Below are 22,310 nucleotides of genomic sequence, written 5' to 3' on the forward strand. Positions count from 1 at the left end.
TAAAGCGGGCTAATCACCGAGGCGTCTGCGTCTTTGAGCGAGCGGTGAGATTCATTGGAGAAGCAAACCACGTCAAAGGTTTCTTGATACTGTCTGTCGGACTATGCCCGCCTACGGTCCTTGATGGACATAGCCGGCGCGGTACTCCTCAGACACGGACCCGTACTCAGCTAAGTCGTCCGAGAATCATCAGTACAGCCATTTTCGCCGAGGATGGAGACAAGCCGGTTTCTCTTCGGCCACGGTGTGCCCCACCCCATATGGTCTAAGAGATTACAAGCAACAGAGAATGGCCAAATACAAGCGTGCTCCCATTCATTCCATTTGTCAGCTTCAGTCTTACGAAGCGCTCGTTTGTGAAATTACTACAACTCCGCCATTTCTTGAACCAACTGTACTCAAGTTGCCGCCATAGTCGCATGTTGTTGAAGTAATTTCATATTGTGTGCTTGCGACCGAATCTATCTGCTGGACGGTGCAATGGGGCGGGAAAAGCATTTCACAATCGCTGAGGTGGCGCGACATGCTCAGCACGACGATATCTATCTGATTTATGAGAACAGCGTTTACGATGTCACTCGATTCCTGGACGAGCACCCGTAAGTGTCTACTTTCAGGGTGTATGCGCAATCATCTTGGTGCTTTAGCCCAGAGACTCCTGTTGAGCGTGGAAGTTAGCTAATAGATGGACACCATGCTTAGAGGTGGAGTGGAAGTGATCAATGACTACGCTGGAAAAGATGCGACCGAGGCATTCGATGAAGTTGGACATTCTAAGGAAGCTCATCAACAACTGGAAGAACTGTTGCTAGGACGTCTGGACCAAGCAGTATGTGTGCATGTTTCCGCCCTGGTGTCATGTGGTTACTCCTGTGGCTGCCTCACCGCACGCCTTACCTCTCAGTTATACCTCAACTTCAAAGGCGCTTCGCTGATTCACACCTTTTCTTAGTCCGCAGCCACGGCGACAGCTGCTCGATCCATCAAAAAGAAGGCGAACAAGGCGGCGTTCAACCCTGCAATCCTCTATAGCTTTGCCATTGCTACTGGTGCGACGGCTATGGCGGGATATTGGTACTTTCAAGTTCGCGTGTAACCGAAACAACACGAAAAGCTCTCATCGCCAGAAAGATCAATAACGGCAGAACCATTGGCATTTGGGGATATTTATGTGAAGCTTGATAACCTTCCAGGGTACAAAGTATAACAACCTTTCGCTACCAGCAGTACTTCAAATCCGAATGAGTCCTAATTATAGTCCATGATGTTTAGTAGAAGTCTTCCTGGGTCGGTTGCGGAATTCATGTCCCATTGCAAATCGTCCCATAGCCCGGGCCGAAGGGGGTTGTTTTCTCGTGCCACAGAAGCAGATGTCCCGTTTGAGGTAACTATATCCATATCCATCAAACAGGATTCGTCGAACAGGAACTCACCATTGTCAAAGCTGCTGTCTTTGACAAGCATATCGCCACCGAGAGTTGGTACAAGGCCCGGTTCGAAGGCTTGCTCTCCGCCCTGAACGTAGTCGTTGCTGCAAACGCCCGAGTCTCTCCCATCAAGCGGGTCGAAGTCAAACGGCGTCCGGTCTTTGGGATCTGGCTCTGCGATACTGGGATTTTCTTTTGATGAGGATTGTAGTGGCTGAGAACCATGTCGACCCGTTGGGAAAGACTCTGCCGCTGCACGACGCCCCATCGAACTGTCTTCGCTGGATGATTCTTGAGAACCTGCCGACCGTTTGGCACCAGTTGCAGGCTTACTGCTGTGCCCATCCACGGCCGCCCAACCGCGCGATAGCTTGCGAGTTTGCGGTCTGGTAAACAGGCTTAATTTCTCCTCTACCGACGCAAGATTTTCTTGCAGTGCACGAGGCAAATCCCAGAATTCTGCAAATTTGCCCAATATCATGTGCATGACCGCGAACTTGGACTCGACCCAGTCTAAATTCGTGCTTGGTGGTGCAAGGATCTTCCATCCAAGATGTACCACTGCACCATACCAAATGATGCTTGCAAGGAAAGGATTTACATATCGAACATGGTCTTCAGAGCTGCACGACACGATCCGAAGCAGCTCATCAGCTGCCTCGATGAATTGCTGGAGGCCTTTTCTCGTTGGACCTAGATGAAGACTCAACGACTGATTCTCGATTGCCGCTCGTCGTTCTTGTTCTTGGGCAAACCTCGAGTCAGTAAGCTGTAAATCTTGCTGGGCGCCGTAGTACGCATCTTGATGGTGAAGCATCATGCGCGTGAGTTGGATCGTGACGTGAATGCTGTACTGCGCGCTCTGGAGCCGTCTGGTTGCAACCACTGCAGCCGGATCAGTGGAAGTAAAGGCCATCGATCCACCTGGTTGGCGTAGACTTTTGGGCAAAGCCATGCAGAAACAACGCAATGTGTTGTTCAGAATAGCCAGTGTCTCACTATTGTCCTTGTCAGGAGTTCTCCACGTGCTGCGTGATGAACCTGGTTTGCCTATTCCAGGCCGAGGGCTTCTGAACTTGGAAAGGGTGTGACCGTCCCGCATGAGAGAATCCAACACGATGAACCAAGATTTCGGGCTTTGCGTGCCACATTGTTGCAGCGCTTTCAACCGATCCATTGGTTTCAATTCAAGAAAGCAGCTGGAGCTGAAACGTAATTGGTACCAGTCATCATCCGGCACCGGAAATCGTGTCTCCTGGTCGGTCCAGTCAATGGTAATGGGACAGCGTTTGATCATACTGGCAAAAACATCCATTTCCCAAATTGCCCACCAGGCACGTCGCCGCTCCTCAATCTTACACCATATTTGGGGGTCATCCTCCTCCGGGGTGTTATATCGGTCAACGTGATGGAGATTGAGCTCGTATGCGACGCGAATGCAGACACCCAGTCGCCGCCAAGCACTTCCGCGAGCGCCTTTGATCAGTTGTTGAAAGGTGAGCAGCACCAAGGCTTGTAGCACAGGCAGAGACGGGGTGCTATCCGAATACTCCTCCAGCGCCTTATCAACGCACAATTGCGATAAATTCTCGAAATATAATGGAGGAAGTGGCCGTCCGAGCATGTCATTCAGGCTGTCGGGTTGCCCTGCCTGGACACACTCTTCGGTGCTTGATCTGAATCGTGCGGAGAATGCAAGCATGGAAGCGAGCAGTGCCGCCAGTTGAGTTACAGAACCAATGTTTCGCAACGTTTCCCCAAATGAAGGCTGGTGAAACAGCGAGAATGCGGTCATGTTATCAAAGTAGAGGTTGAGACTGTAAAAATGTCAGAGCTGAGCCTGGTGTCCACTCGTCCAACGCGTATAAGGTGCACCATCTTTTTCAAACTGAGAGCTCCCAAGTGCTGACGAGGGGTAACATACTATGGCTGAAGGGACTGTCTCGAAATCCCTAGTAGAGTACAGGCCTGGGCTATCTTGTTACCAGTGCCAGAGCCGACGTCCCACCTTGCTGTACCGTGCGTTGGCCCATCGAAATCTTTTAGTAGCGGAGAAATTGCAGCGGTATCGTGAGAAGGATGCATGATATAAGCCAAGGTGCGTACGTCGAGTGGTGTTGTGGCAGGAGTAAGTGGGTAGCTCTCATAGGGTTTTTGACTTGGGCTTTGGGCAGCAGCACCAGGCTCGTTATCTGCATTTGCAACACTTGGCAGCAGAGTGGCATTCGTGACTGCTTCCACATTGGAGGCTCCGCGCTCGTGTGACGCGAGAGCAGTAAAGCACTCCTGGGTAGATTTCCGACTGGACTGCTTGTCGACTGAGCCGGCTCTGGGCCTTTTCCGTCGCGTAGTACCTGCGCACTAGCATGAGTGGGAGCAATACTTCATGGGCGAACTTACCAAGCTTTGGCCCAGGTTTACCTCCGTCTGAGGGATATTGGCATTCTTGCTGCGTCTTTCGACATATCGAGCAAGACGGCAACGTTCGATCACTGCATCGAGCAGTATCCACTCAGCCAATCGTTCCTACAATAGTTGGTCTTCGGGCTGTCGGACGTACCATTTCACCTTTCTCCTGATGAGGATTCAATGTCAGCCTCGAACATTCTCTTCGGTAAATTTCAACGGAGCTTGCTTTATGCCAGGATAGCGGTGTGTGAGATGCAAGCATGTATGTCACTTGAGGTACATACTTCTTGCAGAACATGCACGAGTACTCAGCCCGAGCCGGCTCATCCGCATTTTCATATGATGAATGATTGCCCAGCATGATCGCGCCAAGCGAATTGTTCGTCTGCGGCATAATTGGGCAGGATCAACTGAGTGAAGTGATCGGTTTGCGCAGGTGCGCACGAAGATATGGCTACCGTCAGACTTTTCGCGACCTAGGTAACTCATGAAAGCAAGCAGGACAGATTCACAAGACACGAAGCAGAAGAAGAAAATTGGGATCCGTCCTTTTGGCATAAAAGTTGGGAAGGATCTGAGATGGGAAGCGGGTCAGTCACTGGGGTTGGCCTGGGGTGACGAGCACTTGCACGATGTTGACCCGCTCCAATTAACTAACTTAGCCACTTATGGGATCCTAGAGGCGCCCGCTAGTCCACTATTCGTAGAGTTTACAGCAGCTGACCTGACCACTGCCCCTGGACCCTGGCAGCAGACCATGAGCATTGAGCAGAACACAAGTGAGCAGATAGAGGTTCCCTACGTAGTATTGCATTCAATCTCGGGAGAATCACCCTCGCCACGCCCATTTCGACCTCGATTTGAGGTGATATCGCAGTGGTCACTCAGATCGGGGTTGCGGCGCACAGTCCTCAGCAATCCTTGGGAACAAAAGTATCACGGAGGCGCTATCCCTAAGTTAGAGCGTGCCGCACCCAAGACCAGTTTTCGGCGTTGGCACGGTCGATTTCACTCACGGGCGAATTCGATTATTCGCCCGATATCGATCCGTGACTCTCTTGTACAATGTCATCTCGTCACCCTCCTGCTGATTCCGACTTTAGGTGCGTCGTACATAAACAAGAGTAGACTACTGTAAGGGGCGGGCTTTCGGGATACTAACATGCAGGATTTTCATGACCACGCACAACCAGGTACCATCCAACGCAAACTTTCTTTTGGCTGCAACCACAATCGTAGTGATCTTGCAGCGAACCTGTCGGATCGGGCCAGATGATCTTCTGACTGATCGAGCTTCATTTCTTGTTTGGACTGACCTCTTGCTTAAGACCAATGTTGTGTTCTGACTTCTTGGTCTCATGGCACATGCAGACTCGTGTGCCTGTACGAGTAGTTTTTCCTCCTCGACTAGAAATTGCGACTGCTTGGTCGCTCGTGCTGAAATTGTGTCAAAAGCATCAAGAACTGAGGAGGCTTCTAAAGTATGAAGGAAGAATATGTACAGTGCTTGATCCAGGCGTACGGAGCGATCTTCACACCCGGTCCTGTGCATTCTGGCCGGGTGCCCAGGGGCAACCATGCCGGACCCCCAGAGCATGCCTCCTTGCCAAGTCTTGTAAGACCGACCACACGGAAAAAACAGCTCCTGTCTCCTGTGGGGTTGATCTAATCTGTTGCTGAGAATTATATAGGTTCTCTGGGTGAGAATTAGCGGCAGGCTCGGGGTAAATTGCGTTGGTCCATAGAATGGCCCGAAGATGCGACTCCAGGCAGTCTCTGGCCGACTGACCTCGGGCAAACTAGTGGCCCGCGTGGATTCAGAAGAAATAAGTAGACCAACGTCTTACGGTGCCCATTGTCTGAAGTCGACCCTACGCTCTTGTGAGTGAAGGGCTAACACCCTCCTGGAGCCTACAGTCCACTGTCAAGACCGCCGGCAACCGCCGGCAAGCAAACCACAATGGCGCACGATCATCATGAGCCAGACTACAAATTCCGAGGATGGATGGGCCTGGATGAAAGCTCGGTGGATGGAAACATGGTGTTTCAAGAGTATGAACCTAAACCACTTGAAGAAAGCGATGTAGACATCAAGGTCACACATTGTGGGGTGTGCGGCTCAGATGTTCATACACTTCGTTCTGGCTGGGGTATGCATGTCCATTGATATACCTTGCACCACTTGAATAGGGACTGATGTTGCTCCAGGCCCGACATTATACCCCTGCGTTACGGGACACGAGATCGTTGGAATAGTTGTGCGTGCTGGGTCGAAAGTCGAGGGCGGGCTTAAGCTCGGAGACCGTGTCGGCGTTGGCGCACAGAGTATGTCTTGCCTCCAGCCTGATTGCGAGCAGTGCTCGAACAATATGGAATGTTATTGCCAGAATGCCATGATTCCAACCTATAATAGCATTTACCCAGGGGGGGCCAAATCCTATGGTGGCTTTGCGGATTATTGGCGAGGTCCATCACATTTCGTGGTCAAGATCCCCGACGCCATTCCATCAGACGTTGCTGCACCCATGCTCTGTGCGGGTATAGCGACTTTTTCACCGCTCAAGAAGTATGGTGCCGGACCGGGCAAAACCGTTGGTATCATAGGTCTAGGCGGGCTTGGTCACTTCGGGATCATGGGTGCAAAAGCTTTGGAATGCGACAAGGTGGTCGCAATTTCTCGCTCATCGGCTAAGAAGGAGGACGCGTTGAAGCTCGGTGCGACTGATTTCGTGGCCACGGCGGACGGTGCAGATTGGGCAAAGACTTGGTCCAACACGCTCGACCTAATTCTGTGCACCGTTTCATCCGCCAATCTACCATTGACACAGTATCTGCAACTGCTTCGGGTCAACGGTCAGTTCATCCAGCTGGGCTCACCAGATGAATCGCTACCATCCTTCAATGCATTTGCACTGACGGCCAAAGGGGCGAAAATGGGAGGGAGCAGTATCGGCAGTCCCTCAGAGATTCGAGAGATGTTGGACTTTTTCGCCAGGAAGGGTGTGCGGACATGGAACACGAACCTGCCTATGCAGCAGGCAAATAAGGCGATCCTAGACCTTGAAGCGGGGAAAGCAAGATATAGGTACGTTCTCGTCAACGAGAACCACGTGTGATGGTGGCAGATTGTTGTGTTGTGCAATCTCTCCTGCTCGTTCTCCGAGAAGTCCATGTAAGGAATTGAGCAATGTACTCGAAAAGGCACTGATTTGACTTTGATCAGGGGGGTGTAGACTAGGAGATCTTTTGACAGCGAATGGAGGCGCCTCGGCTGTCAGACGCATTGGTTCCGTAGTAGGGCGATTTTCTTCCTTTTTCTCTCAGCTTTTGGGCGACGACTAAGTTCAGCCTGCTCTCAGATGAGTCTTGTTTGTTTTGCTCGTTAAGAGTGTCGAGTGGCGATCATCTTTTGTATGGTGATAGCATACAGATAGTGAACAAAGTTGGGAAGCTTGACGTGAATCGTGAATGCCGAGAAATAAAGCGCCAAACCTCTGCGCAGGAGATAATCCATCCCCATAAGAGAGCTGGAAGTTGGTGTGTTTCCCATCTACTGATAAGGAATCACCAAGATAAGTGAAAGAGACCTTTTGACCCCGACAATCCTGGGGTTATCACAACAACCAGGGAAGACATGAGTTGTTCGTATGCAATCAGGAAGTGACTGGTCCATTAAGCCGAATGTTTACCTAGATACCAATACACTTCCGCAAGGCAGAACAGCCCGGAGTGTCGTAAGCATTCAGGTGTTGTGCCGATTTCTACATCGCGATGGGGAAAGATACATACATCGCCGGATGCATGATGGAAAGACACGACATGCCAATGCTCGGGGATCAGCCCACTGTGCGCCAGGCTTCACGAATTGGCCAATTGGCTTCGGGCTGCTAGTCAATCAGTGCCTCTTCAAGGACAAGGCACCATAGCCCAACAGACGGTATGCAATGATAATTGCGAACATAATCCCAATCCACTCCCCAACCTTTTTGTCCGTGTGCGGGTAATTGTACGCTTCCAGGACGGCGGTACCACGGATCTGACCCTGAGATTGCAGGTCGCTGGAGTACATGCACTGATACCCCGAGGCCAACTTCTCGCAGTTCCAGATGGTAGATCTGAATTGGTTGACCATCATGCCCTGAAACACGTAGGCCTGGTAGTCGATATAGTGAAAGACGTATTTCCAGAAGACGTTCAGTGTGTTCATGGGCACGAGGAAACCGCCGACGCTCATCCACAACCCGTTCGCAAAGGCCGTGATTGCCAAAGCCACCACGAAGATGGGAAAGATACTGGAAACCAGGACCACAAGGCCCTCGGCGGCGAGAAGGTCGAGGAAAAGCCATAGGACCCACATCCAAAACCCGCTCGCTGTAGCGTGAAAGTTACCCAGCCAGTAAGTCACAATGGAGAACATGAGGGAAATGGCGAAGAGCCAGGGGATGCCGACCAGAGCATTGGCAATGGTGAAGGGTAAGGGACCGTAGAGGCCATTCGCTCGCTCTTTCCGGAAAGAGTGTAGGTCTTCAATAATCGAAGGCACGTATGCGACAGCCATGAAGGACACTATTCAATGCCCACCAGGTCAGCTTCTAGAAGCGGTAGGACAATTGGCCGTAAGGAAGAATGCCCTTCGAAAAGGTATCATGGCATGGTCAGTACCAAGTTCTCGGAAAAGTGCGACTTACTGAATGCTCCACCAAAGAAGATGGCGTTGATGAATGGTTGGATCGATGTTTGGTTGTACGACAGACGCAGCCAGACAGTTCCTATTGTTGAATTAGTCTTGGGAAAGAATAGCCAAGGGCAGATGTAAAGGCTGCATACCCATCATTATGGCCAGACCAAAGTACATGGCTACTCGCGTGCCGTATGCGATAAGATCGCGGTATGATTTGATAAAGTTGCGGTGCAGGAGGACATAGGAAATATAGACTGGGTTCTTCCAAATGGTCGGGATGTTGGAGGTCCCAACATCTTTGTCGCAGCAGTTGGCGATCGATGCTTCCAGGGCATTGCGCTCGTCGGAGGCCGTCCACGAATCATGGACATGCTGAAGCCGGCCTTCTGCAAATTCTCCGCCGTGTATGAAGTCGCTATTGACAAGATCAAGGAGAAACTCTGCGGGATTGGTGTGCAACGGAATCACATGTCCGATCTTCGCAAAATATGCTTCAACACCAGAGGCAGGTCCAAAGTAGCACGTTTTGCCCTTGGAAAGGAGCATCAGCTGATCAAAGAGCTGGAAAGTGGTTGTCGAAGGCTGGTGGATGGACGCAATGACAATCAAATGATGTAGCTTCGCGACTTCACGGATGTATTTCATGACTTCGAAGCTCGCAGCCGAGTCAAGACCACTTGTTGGTTCGTCCAGAAACACTATGCGCGGAGATGTCACAAGTTGACTGGCCACGCTCAATCGGCGTTTTTGTCCACCACTGAGACCCTTTCGAAGAGGCGTGCCAACGATGGTATCGGCTTGTCGTTGTAGGCCGAAGGACTGGATCAATTCATTCACTCTATTTAGTCGCTCACTTTTAGGCATGTTTGCTGGAAGAGAGAGTCGTGCAGCGAAGTCGATGGTCTCTCGCGTGGTCAATATGCCGATCATAGCGTCTTCCTGTTCCACGTACGTCGAGATTTTCTGAATAGCAGTGGTGGTTGTAGATCGACCATTGATCATAATCTTTCCCTGGATCTCGCCTTTCATACTGGACGTTCGGTGAGCTAGAACATTCAACAGTGTTGTCTTCCCGCTTCCACTCGGTCCCATGAGCGCAACAACATCGCCAGCTTTAGCGATACCATGGTTCGAACTGAGGATCGGCAATGGCTTTTTCGTCTTCTGGTCTTTGACAATGGCCCCAACATCCGACCAAGAAAGGGTATTAACGGACGTCTTTGGCAGACGATCACTGAGATTTCCTCCCTTCTCCATATTGCTGGCCACATTGGTGGCTGGGTCTGATGCCATCATTGCATTTTGGGTACGGTGTTTGCGTGAGAGGTCTGGCCACAATCAAGCACAAGCGTGGCTATCTTTTATAGTAGGCGATGTAGGCTCCTCCATCAGACTTAAGATGGAAGGCCTGAAATCTCCCCTGAGACTCCATAAGATTACTCACAGGAACCACGAGGGACTTTTGGCCCCTCGGGGATCAGATCGAACCCTGTGTGTGTGCAGAGTTGCGCTGCTGTCGCGAAGAGCCCGAAGTGCCCGACCCCTTGACGCAACCCCTGTTAACATCTTCGCAATTCGCGGCGCATCTTATTTCCAGCGGCAAAGGGCATGAGGGCAGCCTACTGGACATGTACTAGCCACTTTGCGACCTCTTCTGAAATGCGTGTACAAAGAAAGGTGACCGTATAACCAAGCTCGCCAAATGATCACAACACAGTGACAGCCAGTATATTCCCCATGTGGTTAGAGCCTGACGAGCTGAATTTTCTGGGGCTGGACCCCGATCTGCGTTCTCATGGAGAGTATCATAGTAAGTTACTACCTAAAGACGAACATACACGCTATGTAGAAATACAGTATGCAAGTGTGTTCCAGCATGCTCCCCACAACTCAAGTTCGACACTGTGCACTCCTAAGGAAATTGAAAGGATACATCTTTGGCAGTGGCAAGGCTGAGGAATGAGGGGTTTCCGGAAGATGAAGAGTGTGGCAGACTACCTAAACAGTAAACATTGAAATAGCAAACAGTTTGATTGCATGATAGAGATTGCTATTCAGCTTCACAAAGCCCAAGACCGGCCTCGTTCAACTCCTTGCGCTCTCTGTCTTCTTTAATCAACTTGCATCACAAGCCCTCCGGCTCAAGCTATGTCCCAGCACCTTCGGCCTTGATGGCTAGAGGGACTCTTCAGTGGCGGGCCGGTTCTTGCAACGAGCTCCTTATCTTGAACAGACCAATCGAGGTGTCTGTTCCCTCTTGTTGATGCTGCCGTAGGGCCGGCAGGTGTCGCAGGGCGACAATCCTCCCAGCAACAATACGACGATCAAGTCACGGTTCTCGGCCAGAAGAATGCCTCCAAGTGCCCTTCTGCAAAACATCCGCGATCGGGGGAGATTCCTTCACTGACACTGGGTTACCCCTGCCACTCTGGTTGGTGACGGTCACGCGTGCGCGAACATAGTCGAGCTGCGGACCGTTTTATTCGTGAGCGTATCATCGTGCGGTAGCCAGCTCCTTCCTAAGAAAGCTCGAATCTTTCGCAAGCTTATGACGACATCTAGCGACCTCCAAAGCCTGGTGGTGGGAAGCCTCTTCCTTGTCCCGGAGGTCCACCTTGAAAGCCCGGCGGCGGCTGAAATCCAGCAGGAGGGCCACCTGGCGGACCACCGAATCCTGGCGGGGGTCCTCCAAAGCCCGGCGGCGGACCACCTGCCGCAGGTACACCTGGTCCTCCTCTTCCTCCAAATCCTGGCGGGGGTGCGCCGCCTGGAAATCCACCAGGCGGGAATCCAAAACCTCCTGGGGGAGCCGGACCACCAACACCAGCTGCTGGGCCGCCTAAGCCGACTGGCAACCCTCGTCCCGCTGGCCTTGATATACCCGTTCCTGCTTGTAGAGTCGCCGGAGCACCTCCAGGTGCGGACTGGCCAAGACGTGACGACGGGTCAGACGGTGGAGGGCCTTCGACGCTGCAGCTGACGATATTTGTTCCTCTCAAGATCAGCAGTCCTAATGTTCGCTTCTCTTCGGATTCGACGGTCGCTGCTGCTGAGCCGGGTGCTGCAGGCGCAGATGGTCGGTTTTGCTTGCGCTTGACTTTACGGAACTCTTCTGTGTCGGCGAGTACGAGGTTCATGTGCTGGTTAACATTAGTAAGTGAACGAAAAGGAAACAGCGGGAGAAAGTGTACCTTATCGAATGCAAGCATCTGTCCTGTCATCTGTCGACCATCGTTCAACGTTACACGCATGCGATAATTGATCTGGTATCTTGGTCAGTTTATGCATTTGAGGCGCATGAAGCGTTGATTATTCGTACCAGATTTTGCTGTTCGATGTTAGCATTCGGACTTCCCAAACAATAAACAACCATGTCTCACCATTTTACCCTGTTTGTTGGCCATGCTGGCGGTTTCTGCGCACGAATGCGACTTGACCTCCCCAGACGAAAGTGTTTTGAATGGGTCAAAAAAGTGATATCGACGCAGTTCAGAGCCGCAGCTTGACTACGTCTGCCAAACGATGGCTGCAGCGACTCTCGGAGAAGAGTGCAACCGCAGGCTCGAAATAGCAGTGTGTTTGATGTGCTTATAGCAGTGGTGTGGTTGTGTCAAATTGAAGTTCTCCAGGCGCAGTTTGGGCATGCTTTGGTCGCGAGGCTTTCAAAAAACTAGCTCCATCGCCCAATCGGGACTAGTGCCCAACCGCCGACAAATCTGCCAAGACCAGTTTTTGGCGCACGACTCGATTTTGATGCGAATCCACACAGAGTTCAATCAGACACCAACAAACCAAACCGCAATCACCTTGAAGACTCTGTCGCACTCGTTAAACCCACCACTGAATAAATCATTCAAGATGGCGGAAGGCAACGACAAGAGCTCAAACCCCATGCGGGAGCTGCGCATCGACAAGCTCGTCCTGAACATCTCGGTCGGCGAGTCTGGCGATCGTCTCACTCGTGCTGCAAAGGTGTTGGAACAACTGTCCGGTCAAACCCCCGTCTACAGTACGAATCGCATCCCATACAGATATTGCTGACCACGTACTGACACTTCGTCAACAGGCAAGGCCCGATACACCGTCCGATCCTTCGGTATCCGTCGTAACGAAAAGATCGCAGTCCACGTCACCGTCCGAGGCCCCAAGGCCGAAGAAATCCTCGAGCGTGGCCTCAAGGTCAAGGAATACGAACTCCGCAAGAAGAACTTCAGCGAGACCGGCAACTTTGGCTTCGGTATCTCGGAACACATCGATCTGGGTATCAAGTACGATCCCGCCATTGGTATCTACGGAATGGACTTCTACTGCTGCATGTCACGACCGGGTGCGAGAATTGCGAAGCGAAGACGGGCCCAGGCCAAGGTTGGCCGAAACCACCAGGTCCACAAGGACGACACTGTTAAGTGGTTCAAGGGTCGATTCGAGGGTATCGTGCGATAAAGTGCGGGCACCAAGAAAGACTTTGCGGCGCGGAAAGCATCAAAATGAGGAACAATTTACCGGCGTCACCTTTGGTCAGAGAGAGCCTGCCTTCGACAGAGTCGTCAGGGCTGATCAAGCTGTTCAATTCCCTGCGCAAGGGCGATGATTTGTCCATAGCAAGGTGATTCTTGTCAGCTATGTATCAAAGCATGAATTCTGCATACGCAGGAATGCTTCAATGAAATGCATGAACAGCCAACTCGTTGCTTGTACGCTTATTCAGGTGAAAGGCGTTCATTGAAACACACACACTTAGTTTTCCTAATCCAATAGCAATGAGCTTGGATGCATTGCATGTCCGACTTTCACACAATCCCTTGCCCCCAACGCCACGCTTTTCAATACACATCTCAGTCATATATCCTCATATTTACATCAGCTCACACAAGCTGTTAAATGGCCCACGTGATTGATATGAGAGAACATTGTGGCCTTGTCGGCCTCATACTATTGTACGTGGTATACAATTGGAATACACCCGTCTCGGTTAGACGCTCTTTTGACTGCATCTGCTCACGAATTTCGAGTCAAGAAATCTCCCTTCGAACTGGATGAGAAGACTCTGCTGATCATGAAGGGAAGCCTCCAGGAAGGTCGGCGGTAATTTCTGACGAACTTGAGGTGGCTTTCGGTAATGATGGGGACCGATCCTCCGACCCAAGAATGGGTGTGTTTGGCTCGCTGGCCCCAGAGACGCTGATCATGGGTAGATTGAGCTGCGGCAACCGCGGTGCGCTACTGGACACCCTAGTTGGCTCTCCGGAAGCTCGAGCAGCGGCATTGCTGGCAGCACGGGCTACTGCAGCCTCGTATGATGGAGCATCACCCCATTCCGAAACTTCATAGGCTGGAGGGTGACTGCCACCGGCCACATCCAGTGGCGGTATTCGTGATTCTCCAACATCTTCAGAACCAGTACTCTCGGCCGGCGTGTACCTGTTCGCTGTAGGCGAGGAGTTCGAGGTACCGCTTTGTCCTTCACTATGTGAGCTTCGCGGGCGTGCTGCGTCGTCCATGACTGTTGAGCCTGGTGTAATTTGGCGAATGAGATCTGAGCCGTTTGTGGATACACTGAGATCGCTGATAGATCGCTCTCGAGTACGCGGTTGTGATAGATTGCCGATCGAAGTAGCATCCGAGTACTGTCGAGGCCGTCCTGCAGTCTCGCCCATCGGGGCCGCTCCACTCAACAAGCCGCCTCGCTCGGACTCGTTGCTGTTGGCTCGCAATCTGGTGCCGTCGTGTCGAACCTGGCCCAGTGAGCCGTATGCAACACTCGAAACTCGGCTCTCGCGTCCTCGTGACTGATGCTCTGCGATGAGTGTCGCAGCCGAAACGTCCGCGACTGCATTGAGTGAGACGGCACTTTCACTGGCCCGCTGTCGGGATTCTCGTCTCAGCTCTTCCAATCGAGCATTGTCTCCTCGTTCGCGGGCTTCTCTTCTCTCACGCCTTCGCTCTTCCCTTTCTGCAAGCTCGCGACGGCGAGCCACGCGGATCTGGTACAAGGATTCCATTTGGTCTTCACGTTGTGCTTCCTGTTCGTCTACGGTCTCCGGAAACTCAACAACCGTATCCATACCTGCTCTTTCACCCTCACGGCCAATGACCTCTTCTGATTCTTTGGGGGTACGCGAGTATGCTGGAAGAGTGATGACGCTTCTAACGCTGGTGTTCCGGTCGACCCCGGTGCCTGCTTGAATGTTGTTGCCAGTGTAAGCGGTATTGCTGGACGAAAGGTCTCTGTTGCGAACGGCCGAGTATTTTCCACCTGGATTCCAAGCCTGCCATTTCTGTTTCAAGAATTTGGTAGGGATGTAGCGCGGGTTTTTCCCTTGGAGCTTCCATTTGCGCAGGAACGAATAAAGTAGTATCGAGGCGGTGATTACGAACACAACGGCGACAACAATCTGTCCATGATCAGGAGCCTGCTTTCGTAAATGGACACAGGACTCACTCCTATTATTACAGCACTTCCACTGAAGCCTGAACTGCCTCCACCGCCTCCATCACTTCCATCGCTTCCATCACCTTCACCTGTCGGCGGTCCATTCTGTCGTGAACGCAGCTGGGATTTCCGCAAAGTACCATCTTCGTTATGTGATTTGTGAGGGAGGACTGTCATGTTGCTTGGCTGTACAACAGGGTTTCAGCTTGCTGGGATATCAAGAGCCACCTCGCCGCCAGGACATTTAGTTGTCAGACTGGGCTGGAAGCGCCGGATAGGCGGGGTTGTGTAGGCTGCAAACCAATTGTCAAGAGGGAATTAGTCGGTCCAAGTTGACTCAGAATACTCGGTAAGTCATAAGAAATAATCATGTCACTGTACTATGTTGGCAATCGAGGCAGCGAGGTCAGATATTCTGCCCAAGGGCTGAACAAAATGCAGGTAAGATGGTGGATGGACCGAGCTGCAGGCGGCCCTGGAATCTTGGTTGGAGTTGCATTGCCAGTGCGTCAGCTCGCATGCTCGCCGCCCGCAGCAAAGCCACGCACCAACGACAAGATCAGAAAGACTCGCAACACTTTGAGACACGAACAAGGATCCACGCAGGCTGATTATTTCATCCTTCCAGAATACGATAGGTCAGGTAAGCGACTGAACAATACCGAGACCCTCTTTGACAGGAACTATCGTATTAGCATTGTGGCTATGGTATGCTTGATAGCAAAGTCCAGCATATCATGAAGTATATTTGTACACGCGCATCATTTGAGAAAGACATGGACAATCATTCCTTTCACCTCCGATTCAGTAGCCAGTCTGCACCGTCTGGAATGGCTCGATTGCCATGTCCCAAGACAGCATCGATCTGAGTTTTCGCCCTGCAGTATGACACGCGTCTTCACCGTTGCAAAAGCACAGCACCTGGAATCGAGAAGGTCAACATTTCGAAATATGTATTCCAGTCACATGGACTCGGGCAAGCAGCAGCGTGCTAGACCTTGTATCTCAATCTAATAGTAATAATCGCAGGTTGCTGGTGATCAAATAGTAGTAGTGAATAGTTTCACATGGCGGGTCGATTGCCCCTTTGAAACTCGGAGAGCGGAGAATTTCCTGTTATGGATGTTTATCAACACCTGCACACCGAAGATTTGTTCTTCTATACTCATCACCCATTGATCCCCCAAGCATAATTCCACCAACATCATACACTGCAACCATGGCTCCTTCGAGATTCGATCAGGGGACGGCTGGTACCAACTACAGCAGCATTCACTCCATAGATGCATTTGTCGGCGACTACCAAGTACATTCACTCTTCTCGTCGATACTAGATCATCTACTCACAGCGTCTCTAGGTCATGTACACACCAGGGAACTCTCCACCCGCCGAACGGCCTCAGAAAAAATCCACGCGCTTTAGCAGAGCCGTCTCATCGAAGTCCCAGAACAGCCAGTCCATCATGCTACCCAACAACATACCCAATACCTCCCAAATCATGGCTGATCACGGCTCGCTACCCGGTGTCCAATTTCACTACAGCATCCCAGCCGACGAAAAGCAAATCATCGCGTCCCTCCGTACTCTTCAACGCGATCTCAACGAAGCCATGCAGACTATCAACTCCATAACACGCGAGCGCGACGAAGCTCTGCTTGAATTGAGATTACTTCGAGCCGTATCCCAGAAGTCCTCGACTCCTGCACAAAAGAGTAGATTTACACCGCACGTTGAGGAGGAACTCTTCGACCTCAGTAGGTCGATGGAGTCCCCAAAGAGATCTGGACGCGCCTCTTCAGCTCCTGCCGAAACGCAACAGCCCTCAAAGACCAACGACTCGAACGACGCGCGAGTCCTGTCTCCCATCTCTGCCAACAGACCAGCATCTCCTACCGACAAAAGACCTACGCACAGACCCAGCCTGAATGGCCATCACAAATCTCATTCTTACTACAAACCGGCCGTCAATGACACTGAGAACAGCATGATCGAAGACCCGACCGCAGCATCAAACACATCGCGTCGACGCCGTCACATAGATCTCGACGAGAATATGACCTCAGCATACATTCTCCCAGACATTACCGTCAACAATCCTGCAAAGTCTTCAAAACAGCTCGTCTCCCAGGAAGCTCAGAATGTCCTGCACCGCCACGATCCCGAACACGTGGACAAATGTGCAGTTTGTCAACGCTTGACGGCCAAAAAGACCAAACACGTTACGCACGCCTCGCACACCGTTGCTACCCACGCAATCGCAAACGAAAAGACCGACTTCACCATGCAAATCACCCAACTCATGAAAGACGCCATGCTAGAGGAGCCGACCATGCGACCCAAGATCTCGCCATGGCTGGCCCTTGCTAACGTCAAGAAGTTGCTTACCGACCAGTTCCAAGAGGCCAAACGCAAACATAATCAGGCTTGGGAAAAGTACGATGCTATTGATGCGCCCTTGAGCAGCAAGAAACATGCAGCAGCGAGCCAGGATTTGTTCTACTGGTCTAAGAAGATGGAGGAGTGTCGAATCAACCTTGACCAACTAAGAGACGTTGAAGAGGGCATGAAGGAGCACAGCGAACTACGACTTTGAGCTTCATTCTGGACAGTTGTTTCTGTTTGATCTTGCAATGGAGGTCTCGCTAGCACATGCTAGGAGTAGGGGCTTGTCATGCGTATGGTAATTGCGCCGAAGTGGCATATGCATTGCGCGGAGTTTTGTGTTCATAGGATTTCAAGCAACGGTTCCATGGGTTTGGGGCGTGGTATGGAAGAACAATAGGAGACATTATCCAGTAATCGCTCTCTCGGGTTGAACAGAATCCAGTATTCTTGTATCAATGGCCGGCACTGTCCCATACCATTGCGATGTTCATGTTTTCTCCTTGTTTGCGCTTGATGCTTTTCGCGTAGCCACAATCAACCACACACTCAGGGTGCTACACATGCCATTCATGCTGAGAAACATCCAATGCTAAATGCCCATCTAAGAGCATGGCCCATAGACACACGCACATCCTCGAGCGAGATGCAGAGATCTACGACACGATCTCTTCGGTCTCATCGATAACCTCCTCCACAACCTCTTCGACCACCTTTTCTCCTTCCACATCGGCACTCTTCGTACGCTGGAGTTCCAACTCGGCATCCGGGTCTGGCAAGCCCATATCCTCCCTCTCTTCCCGGAGAAGCTCCTTCTCTTGCTCCACCCAGCTGTACCATTCCGCGTACAGTCTCCGTCGAGCATCGATGACAGCCTGGTTGGCGCCCTCTTCCAGCTCCTTGTCCAGCTCTTCGAACTCCTTCGAGTACTCACGCAGATTACGTCTGATTGTGCGTTGCTCCTCTTTCGACAGCATCGTTGGTGGTCGCGGTCGCCATAGAAGTTGCTTGAATTTCTCCGTCGGTGCGTCCTGAAGCAATTGGCCGTAGAACGTCCACATCTTGAAACCGTTTTCCATCTAATCATGAATTGTCAGTACAGGGTCCCTATGACGAACGAGGACTCAAGCTTACCTGATGTGTCCACACACTAGCACTGGTCGTAACGTATCGACCAGTGGGGTCCCAGTCTACATCGGTCATGCCATAATGATCCTCGGAGTTCATGAGCATCAAGTTGGCGTTGAGATGGGCCTCGCTTTCAGGCTTCTCGCCCTCATAGTCGAGGTCGTAAAAGTCAAGGTCCGAAAATTGCTGGACACTGACCGTGGCAACGACCACAAACCTTCCTTTGGGCGACCAATAAATACCGTTGCTATTCTTCTTGTCGAACGTACGGGCATGCTTGAATGCACCAGTGCCTGCACCCTTGACCTTTTCCGGTACGAAGAAAGAGACAGCCGTCTTTGCCAGGACATTTGATCCAGCAACGGCTTCGCCTGCTGTGATGATCACGAACCGGTCACCCTTGGGCTCCCAGGCAAAGTTGATGACTGTGTCCTTCAAGCTATCGACGACTTCGATGGGAACACCCTTCTCCTTGATGCGGAAAATCTCGAGATTCGTAGCAAGGGATTTCTTGGATTTCGAGTGGCGATCGACCTTGACGCAAAGGAATTTGGCGTCCGACTGCCAGTGCAGCTTGGCATCAGTGACATTGAACAGGTTTCTTGTCCGGACGATCTCTTTGCTAGGAAGGGACATAAGAGTGACTTTGGCAGGGTTGGAGCCCATTTCTGGCGTCCAGAAGCTGATAAGTGATTCGTACGTCTTGACCCCTTCACGTTGTGTAATGGCGGGTGCAAACTCGAATTCCACAAGTCCTTCAACCTTGATCGATGTCTTGTCGAGGAGATTCATTCGGGGAAGTTCGTAGACGGAGATGCTCTCGTTTGGCTTCATTCTAGCCACAAACTTCTCGTCTGCGGACCATTTGAAAGCGGGCCATTGGACTTTGGCTTTTGGCGGGATAGCACTGGGGTCCATGTTTGGTGGAGGAGCAAGGTCATAGGCAACAAAAGAACGCAACGGTTTGCCCGTCGTAAGGTCCCAGATGATGATATGCTTGCCTTCCTCGTCAAGTGTGAGCGGACCCTTGCCTTCCTCTACAACAATAGGCTGATGGGACCAGGTTGTCAAGTAGTTCTCGCCAGGAGAGAACTCGACAAGGCTGACAAAAGGATGGGGAAATTGCTTGATTCTCTTGAATGACGACCCGCCCCACAACTGTACACCCTGCTGATGTACTGAAGCAAGATATGTTCCATGCGGAGACCAGGATACGAACAACTGTGTCCAGTGTTTTCGGTCGACGATAGGTTCGGGGGGTTCTTTCTTGTTGTGCCAATATACACCGACGTTGTCGCCACGAAACATGGCAAACTGGTCTCGAGCAGCGGGGTCGAAAAGCCACCATCTCAAATGCTCTCTGTCTGAGAATGGTTCGATCTCAGGAGGGCTGTATTCTTCATCGATTCTCCCTTCTCTGCCATATTTTTCAATATCGGTGAGCTTGTTCACTGCCAGTGTGTGTTTCTTGTCAAGGGCTACGCCGTGGAGTTGCTTGGTGGCGGCCACCGCTTGTTCCGGTGTCTGGTATTCGACGAATGCGAAGCTGCAAGGGTGTTAGTAGCCTGGCTATCAAGAGCAGCATGGAGTCGTACCCTTCGGAGTTGCCCTGGTCGTTCATGGGCATGAAAATAGATTCTTCGCCATCTTTTATTCTTCCCACTGAGTTTAATCTCTTAGACAGGAATTTGATGAGTTTTGATTTCTGTTCTTCGTTGACCACAGGTAGACCATCGACGACCTATTCATCTTAGCAGGAGACCAGCTGGCATGTCGTCGAACAGCAGACATACGACAAAAGTATCGAGTCCTTCTTCCATGCGCACATCATATCTTTCTTTGAGGTCGCTGAAGTCGATGTCTTCGATGTCATCGTCGTAGTCATGGTCGGAGAGCTGATCGAATCCTGGAGCCATGATTGCGGTATTGACGAAGGATGGGACTGACAGGCTCGATTTCGACAACAAGCTCTCGTTATATGTTGTCGTCGCCCGGCATCAAATAATGGGATCTTGGTGCCGGCCACAAGCCAGTCGATTGTGGAAAAAGCGCCAAGCAGGCGAAAGAATCGCAGGCAATGATCACGTGCGTAGCAGTCACCGAGTCATTGACTGCTTTCTGGTGCTTCGGGCGTGACTCAAGACTGCAATAGTGTATTCTAGTTGCGCTTCACTGAACCCCGGATCTCCTTCCTGAGCGCATATGTTTATTGTGCTGAAACCTCTGCTGGCCCATGCCTGTCTTTCCCCAGATATTACTCGAAGTCCTCTTAACACATCAGTCCCCTTTCCGCCCTCTATAGTTACCTGTCACCCTCATATCCTCAAGTAGCCGACTGTCCCTCAGACTTGGTTCTCCATTGGCCTCTCCAAGCACGCGCCAATCTCTGATGCCTTTGTGTCGCATTGACCGGATGGTTATGACTTGACTCTGATCTCACCGTTACCTTGTACTCTTGGACTTGACGTTGCTGGAACTGCAATTGTCTTTCAATTGCCTGTGTACTGGCCCAGCCATAGTCGTCATCATGTCATGTGAGTGTCACGCAACGAGTACTATTCATTCTACTGACCACCAAAAGTACCCTCGGACGTTCGCGCGAAGTACATCGCCATCATCGACGGAATTCTTGACGGCGCCGATCTCACGACTATTACGAGGAAAGATATCATCAAGGGGATCCAGGACAAGGTTGAATACGATATTACTCCGCATAAGGTTGGTCTCACACAGCATCAAAGAGGTGGCTGAGCGTTAATGGATCACAGGTGGCGATCAAGTTCTTAATCAACGAGAGATTCGATGTCATCAATGCGAAGGAGAATGGAGAAGCCACAGTCATACCCTCGGTCGAGCCGACAGAACCGGCACCAAAGACCAATGGTGTCCATGCGATCACACCGAATTCGCCCTCAAGGTCGCCTGTAAAACGTGAAGCTAAGAACGAAAGTGTCTCTGATGTAGCAGATGCACCGCCAAAGAAGAAGCGCAAGGCCAGTGTTGATGCCGACGCAGCATATGCTGCTCGTCTCCAGGCCGAGGAAGATGCACGAGCTCGTCCAACGCGCGGCGGTACGACTAGGAAGGCAGGACCTGCCAAGAAGAAGAAAAAGACGAAGAAGGAGAAGGTCACTGGTTCCGACGACTCCGATATCGACGACGAGGACAAACCGCAGAAGCCGAAGCGTGAGACAGGGTTCCACGTGCGTCAGCCTGCTCTCTTCATCAATCATGGCTAACCTAGATGCAGAAACCACTCAACCTTTCACCAGCCTTGTCAAACTTGCTCGATGGAGCAACACAAGTAAGTTCGTGTATAGCTTGTAATGCAGTATTTGCTAATCAGTCAAAACAGCTATCACGTCCTGAAACAACCAAGAGGTTATGGGCATATATCAAGGGAAATGATCTGCAAGACCCTAGTGACAAACGATTCATTCTCTGCGACTCGAAGATGCGGGAGGTTTTTCGGCAAGACAAAGTCCATATGTTCACCATGACCAAATTAGTTTCTCAGCAAATGTACAACCCTGACGAATGATCTACGAATGCGGAAAAGAATTGCTTGGGCCTGGGATGTGCCTATTACTTCGATTCAAGGTAGCCACCCGATTTATTTTAGCGGCATGAGCTTACAATGGAGATTGGCGTTGAATACCTACAAACGGACAACAGGGTTGAGAGCGAGATAACGAACTTGGGGCAATTGCCGGTGTAGGCAGTGAAAGTTCGGCAGATGAATGCTATCAGTATAGAGCTCCAGCGGATAGTTTTCTGCTTCTAATGACCATTTCAGGAGGGACAGCCTTGCTGACTAAATGTGTTCCAACACTGGCTGTTCATTCTGGA

General features: G+C 51.2%; 10 protein-coding genes across 10 annotated transcripts; 5 read left to right on the forward strand and 5 right to left on the reverse strand.

Annotated features, from left to right (window-relative positions):
• The first annotated feature begins 328 nt into the window (after window positions 1-328).
• Window positions 329-1,136, forward strand: EDD37DRAFT_637774 (cytochrome b5-like heme/steroid binding domain-containing protein). The gene is made up of 3 exons (XM_062817053.1): window positions 329-599; window positions 703-829; window positions 953-1,136. Exons 1-3 carry the CDS (start codon window positions 481-483, stop codon window positions 1,094-1,096), a joined length of 390 nt encoding a protein of 129 aa, XP_062667193.1. The 5' UTR covers window positions 329-480; the 3' UTR covers window positions 1,097-1,136.
• Window positions 1,137-4,383, reverse strand: EDD37DRAFT_668123 (fungal-specific transcription factor domain-containing protein). The gene is made up of 5 exons (XM_062819319.1): window positions 4,121-4,383; window positions 3,988-4,002; window positions 3,828-3,919; window positions 3,352-3,781; window positions 1,137-3,244 (listed from the first exon to the last, which is right to left on the reverse strand). Exons 1-5 carry the CDS (start codon window positions 4,228-4,230, stop codon window positions 1,249-1,251), a joined length of 2,643 nt encoding a protein of 880 aa, XP_062667194.1. The 5' UTR covers window positions 4,231-4,383; the 3' UTR covers window positions 1,137-1,248.
• A 1,232-nt stretch (window positions 4,384-5,615) lies between these two features.
• EDD37DRAFT_110688 (chaperonin 10-like protein) lies at window positions 5,616-7,085 on the forward strand. The gene is made up of 2 exons (XM_062809208.1): window positions 5,616-5,986; window positions 6,045-7,085. The coding sequence occupies exons 1-2, from the start codon at window positions 5,797-5,799 to the stop codon at window positions 6,950-6,952; spliced, it is 1,098 nt and encodes a 365-aa protein (XP_062667195.1). The 5' UTR covers window positions 5,616-5,796; the 3' UTR covers window positions 6,953-7,085.
• Window positions 7,086-7,558: 473 nt separating this feature from the next.
• On the reverse strand, window positions 7,559-9,941 carry EDD37DRAFT_110708 (ATP-binding cassette transporter-like protein). The gene is made up of 3 exons (XM_062809210.1): window positions 8,664-9,941; window positions 8,525-8,605; window positions 7,559-8,402 (listed from the first exon to the last, which is right to left on the reverse strand). The coding sequence occupies exons 1-3, from the start codon at window positions 9,811-9,813 to the stop codon at window positions 7,732-7,734; spliced, it is 1,902 nt and encodes a 633-aa protein (XP_062667196.1). The 5' UTR covers window positions 9,814-9,941; the 3' UTR covers window positions 7,559-7,731.
• Window positions 9,942-11,075: 1,134 nt separating this feature from the next.
• On the reverse strand, window positions 11,076-11,921 carry EDD37DRAFT_611830 (small nuclear ribonucleoprotein; the record flags this gene model as incomplete). The annotated part of the gene is made up of 4 exons (XM_062815313.1): window positions 11,076-11,657; window positions 11,709-11,780; window positions 11,837-11,845; window positions 11,898-11,921. 4 exons carry the CDS (start codon window positions 11,919-11,921, stop codon window positions 11,076-11,078), a joined length of 687 nt encoding a protein of 228 aa, XP_062667197.1.
• A 454-nt stretch (window positions 11,922-12,375) lies between these two features.
• EDD37DRAFT_659136 (60S ribosomal protein L11) lies at window positions 12,376-12,960 on the forward strand (the record flags this gene model as incomplete). The annotated part of the gene is made up of 2 exons (XM_062819020.1): window positions 12,376-12,526; window positions 12,584-12,960. The coding sequence occupies 2 exons, from the start codon at window positions 12,376-12,378 to the stop codon at window positions 12,958-12,960; spliced, it is 528 nt and encodes a 175-aa protein (XP_062667198.1).
• Window positions 12,961-13,465: 505 nt separating this feature from the next.
• Window positions 13,466-15,223, reverse strand: EDD37DRAFT_110839 (uncharacterized protein). The gene is made up of 2 exons (XM_062809213.1): window positions 14,960-15,223; window positions 13,466-14,912 (listed from the first exon to the last, which is right to left on the reverse strand). Exons 1-2 carry the CDS (start codon window positions 15,125-15,127, stop codon window positions 13,572-13,574), a joined length of 1,509 nt encoding a protein of 502 aa, XP_062667199.1. The 5' UTR covers window positions 15,128-15,223; the 3' UTR covers window positions 13,466-13,571.
• A 946-nt stretch (window positions 15,224-16,169) lies between these two features.
• On the forward strand, window positions 16,170-17,544 carry EDD37DRAFT_611833 (uncharacterized protein; the record flags this gene model as incomplete). Its single annotated transcript, XM_062815314.1, has 2 exons — window positions 16,170-16,256; window positions 16,309-17,544. The coding sequence occupies 2 exons, from the start codon at window positions 16,170-16,172 to the stop codon at window positions 17,542-17,544; spliced, it is 1,323 nt and encodes a 440-aa protein (XP_062667200.1).
• Window positions 17,545-17,766: 222 nt separating this feature from the next.
• EDD37DRAFT_110997 (eukaryotic translation initiation factor 3 subunit B) lies at window positions 17,767-20,698 on the reverse strand. Its single transcript, XM_062809215.1, has 4 exons — window positions 20,255-20,698; window positions 20,057-20,202; window positions 18,468-20,007; window positions 17,767-18,412 (listed from the first exon to the last, which is right to left on the reverse strand). Exons 1-4 carry the CDS (start codon window positions 20,375-20,377, stop codon window positions 17,990-17,992), a joined length of 2,232 nt encoding a protein of 743 aa, XP_062667201.1. The 5' UTR covers window positions 20,378-20,698; the 3' UTR covers window positions 17,767-17,989.
• A 52-nt stretch (window positions 20,699-20,750) lies between these two features.
• Window positions 20,751-22,310, forward strand: EDD37DRAFT_110791 (SWIB/MDM2 domain-containing protein). Its single transcript, XM_062809211.1, has 6 exons — window positions 20,751-20,995; window positions 21,043-21,179; window positions 21,230-21,664; window positions 21,712-21,765; window positions 21,817-22,061; window positions 22,105-22,310. Exons 1-5 carry the CDS (start codon window positions 20,989-20,991, stop codon window positions 22,000-22,002), a joined length of 819 nt encoding a protein of 272 aa, XP_062667202.1. The 5' UTR covers window positions 20,751-20,988; the 3' UTR covers window positions 22,003-22,061; window positions 22,105-22,310.

Source organism: Exophiala viscosa (assembly GCF_022695815.1).
Source record: "Exophiala viscosa unplaced genomic scaffold EDD37scaffold_10, whole genome shotgun sequence".
NCBI classification, from domain to species: domain Eukaryota; kingdom Fungi; phylum Ascomycota; class Eurotiomycetes; order Chaetothyriales; family Herpotrichiellaceae; genus Exophiala; species Exophiala viscosa.

Bases quoted from the DNA above. Each gene is read 5' to 3' on its own strand.
- EDD37DRAFT_637774 (XM_062817053.1), top strand. From the start codon at position 481: ATGGGGCGGGAAAAGCATTTCACAATCGCTGAGGTGGCGCGACATGCT. The intron at 600-702 runs GTAAGTGTCTAC...CACCATGCTTAG, and splicing joins CGATTCCTGGACGAGCACCC to AGGTGGAGTGGAAGTGATCA. The intron at 830-952 runs GTATGTGTGCAT...ACCTTTTCTTAG, and splicing joins TAGGACGTCTGGACCAAGCA to TCCGCAGCCACGGCGACAGC.
- EDD37DRAFT_668123 (XM_062819319.1), bottom strand. From the start codon at position 4,230: ATGCCGCAGACGAACAATTCGCTTGGCGCGATCATGCTGGGCAATCAT. The intron at 3,782-3,827 runs GTAAGTTCGCCC...GCTAGTGCGCAG, and splicing joins TAAACCTGGGCCAAAGCTTG to GTACTACGCGACGGAAAAGG. The intron at 3,245-3,351 runs GTATGTTACCCC...ACATTTTTACAG, and splicing joins AGACAGTCCCTTCAGCCATA to TCTCAACCTCTACTTTGATA.
- EDD37DRAFT_110688 (XM_062809208.1), top strand. From the start codon at position 5,797: ATGGCGCACGATCATCATGAGCCAGACTACAAATTCCGAGGATGGATG. The intron at 5,987-6,044 runs GTATGCATGTCC...ATGTTGCTCCAG, and splicing joins TACACTTCGTTCTGGCTGGG to GCCCGACATTATACCCCTGC.
- EDD37DRAFT_110708 (XM_062809210.1), bottom strand. From the start codon at position 9,813: ATGATGGCATCAGACCCAGCCACCAATGTGGCCAGCAATATGGAGAAG. The intron at 8,606-8,663 runs GTATGCAGCCTT...ATTCAACAATAG, and splicing joins TGGTCTGGCCATAATGATGG to GAACTGTCTGGCTGCGTCTG. The intron at 8,403-8,524 runs GTAAGTCGCACT...GGCATTGAATAG, and splicing joins CTTCTTTGGTGGAGCATTCA to TGTCCTTCATGGCTGTCGCA.
- EDD37DRAFT_110839 (XM_062809213.1), bottom strand. From the start codon at position 15,127: ATGACAGTCCTCCCTCACAAATCACATAACGAAGATGGTACTTTGCGG. The intron at 14,913-14,959 runs GTGAGTCCTGTG...GATCATGGACAG, and splicing joins GAAGTGCTGTAATAATAGGA to ATTGTTGTCGCCGTTGTGTT.
- EDD37DRAFT_110997 (XM_062809215.1), bottom strand. From the start codon at position 20,377: ATGGCTCCAGGATTCGATCAGCTCTCCGACCATGACTACGACGATGAC. The intron at 20,203-20,254 runs GTATGTCTGCTG...TAAGATGAATAG, and splicing joins AAGGACTCGATACTTTTGTC to GTCGTCGATGGTCTACCTGT. The intron at 18,413-18,467 runs GTAAGCTTGAGT...ATTCATGATTAG, and splicing joins CTAGTGTGTGGACACATCAG to ATGGAAAACGGTTTCAAGAT.
- EDD37DRAFT_110791 (XM_062809211.1), top strand. The intron at 21,180-21,229 runs GTTGGTCTCACA...AATGGATCACAG, and splicing joins ACGATATTACTCCGCATAAG to GTGGCGATCAAGTTCTTAAT. The intron at 21,766-21,816 runs GTAAGTTCGTGT...CAGTCAAAACAG, and splicing joins TGCTCGATGGAGCAACACAA to CTATCACGTCCTGAAACAAC.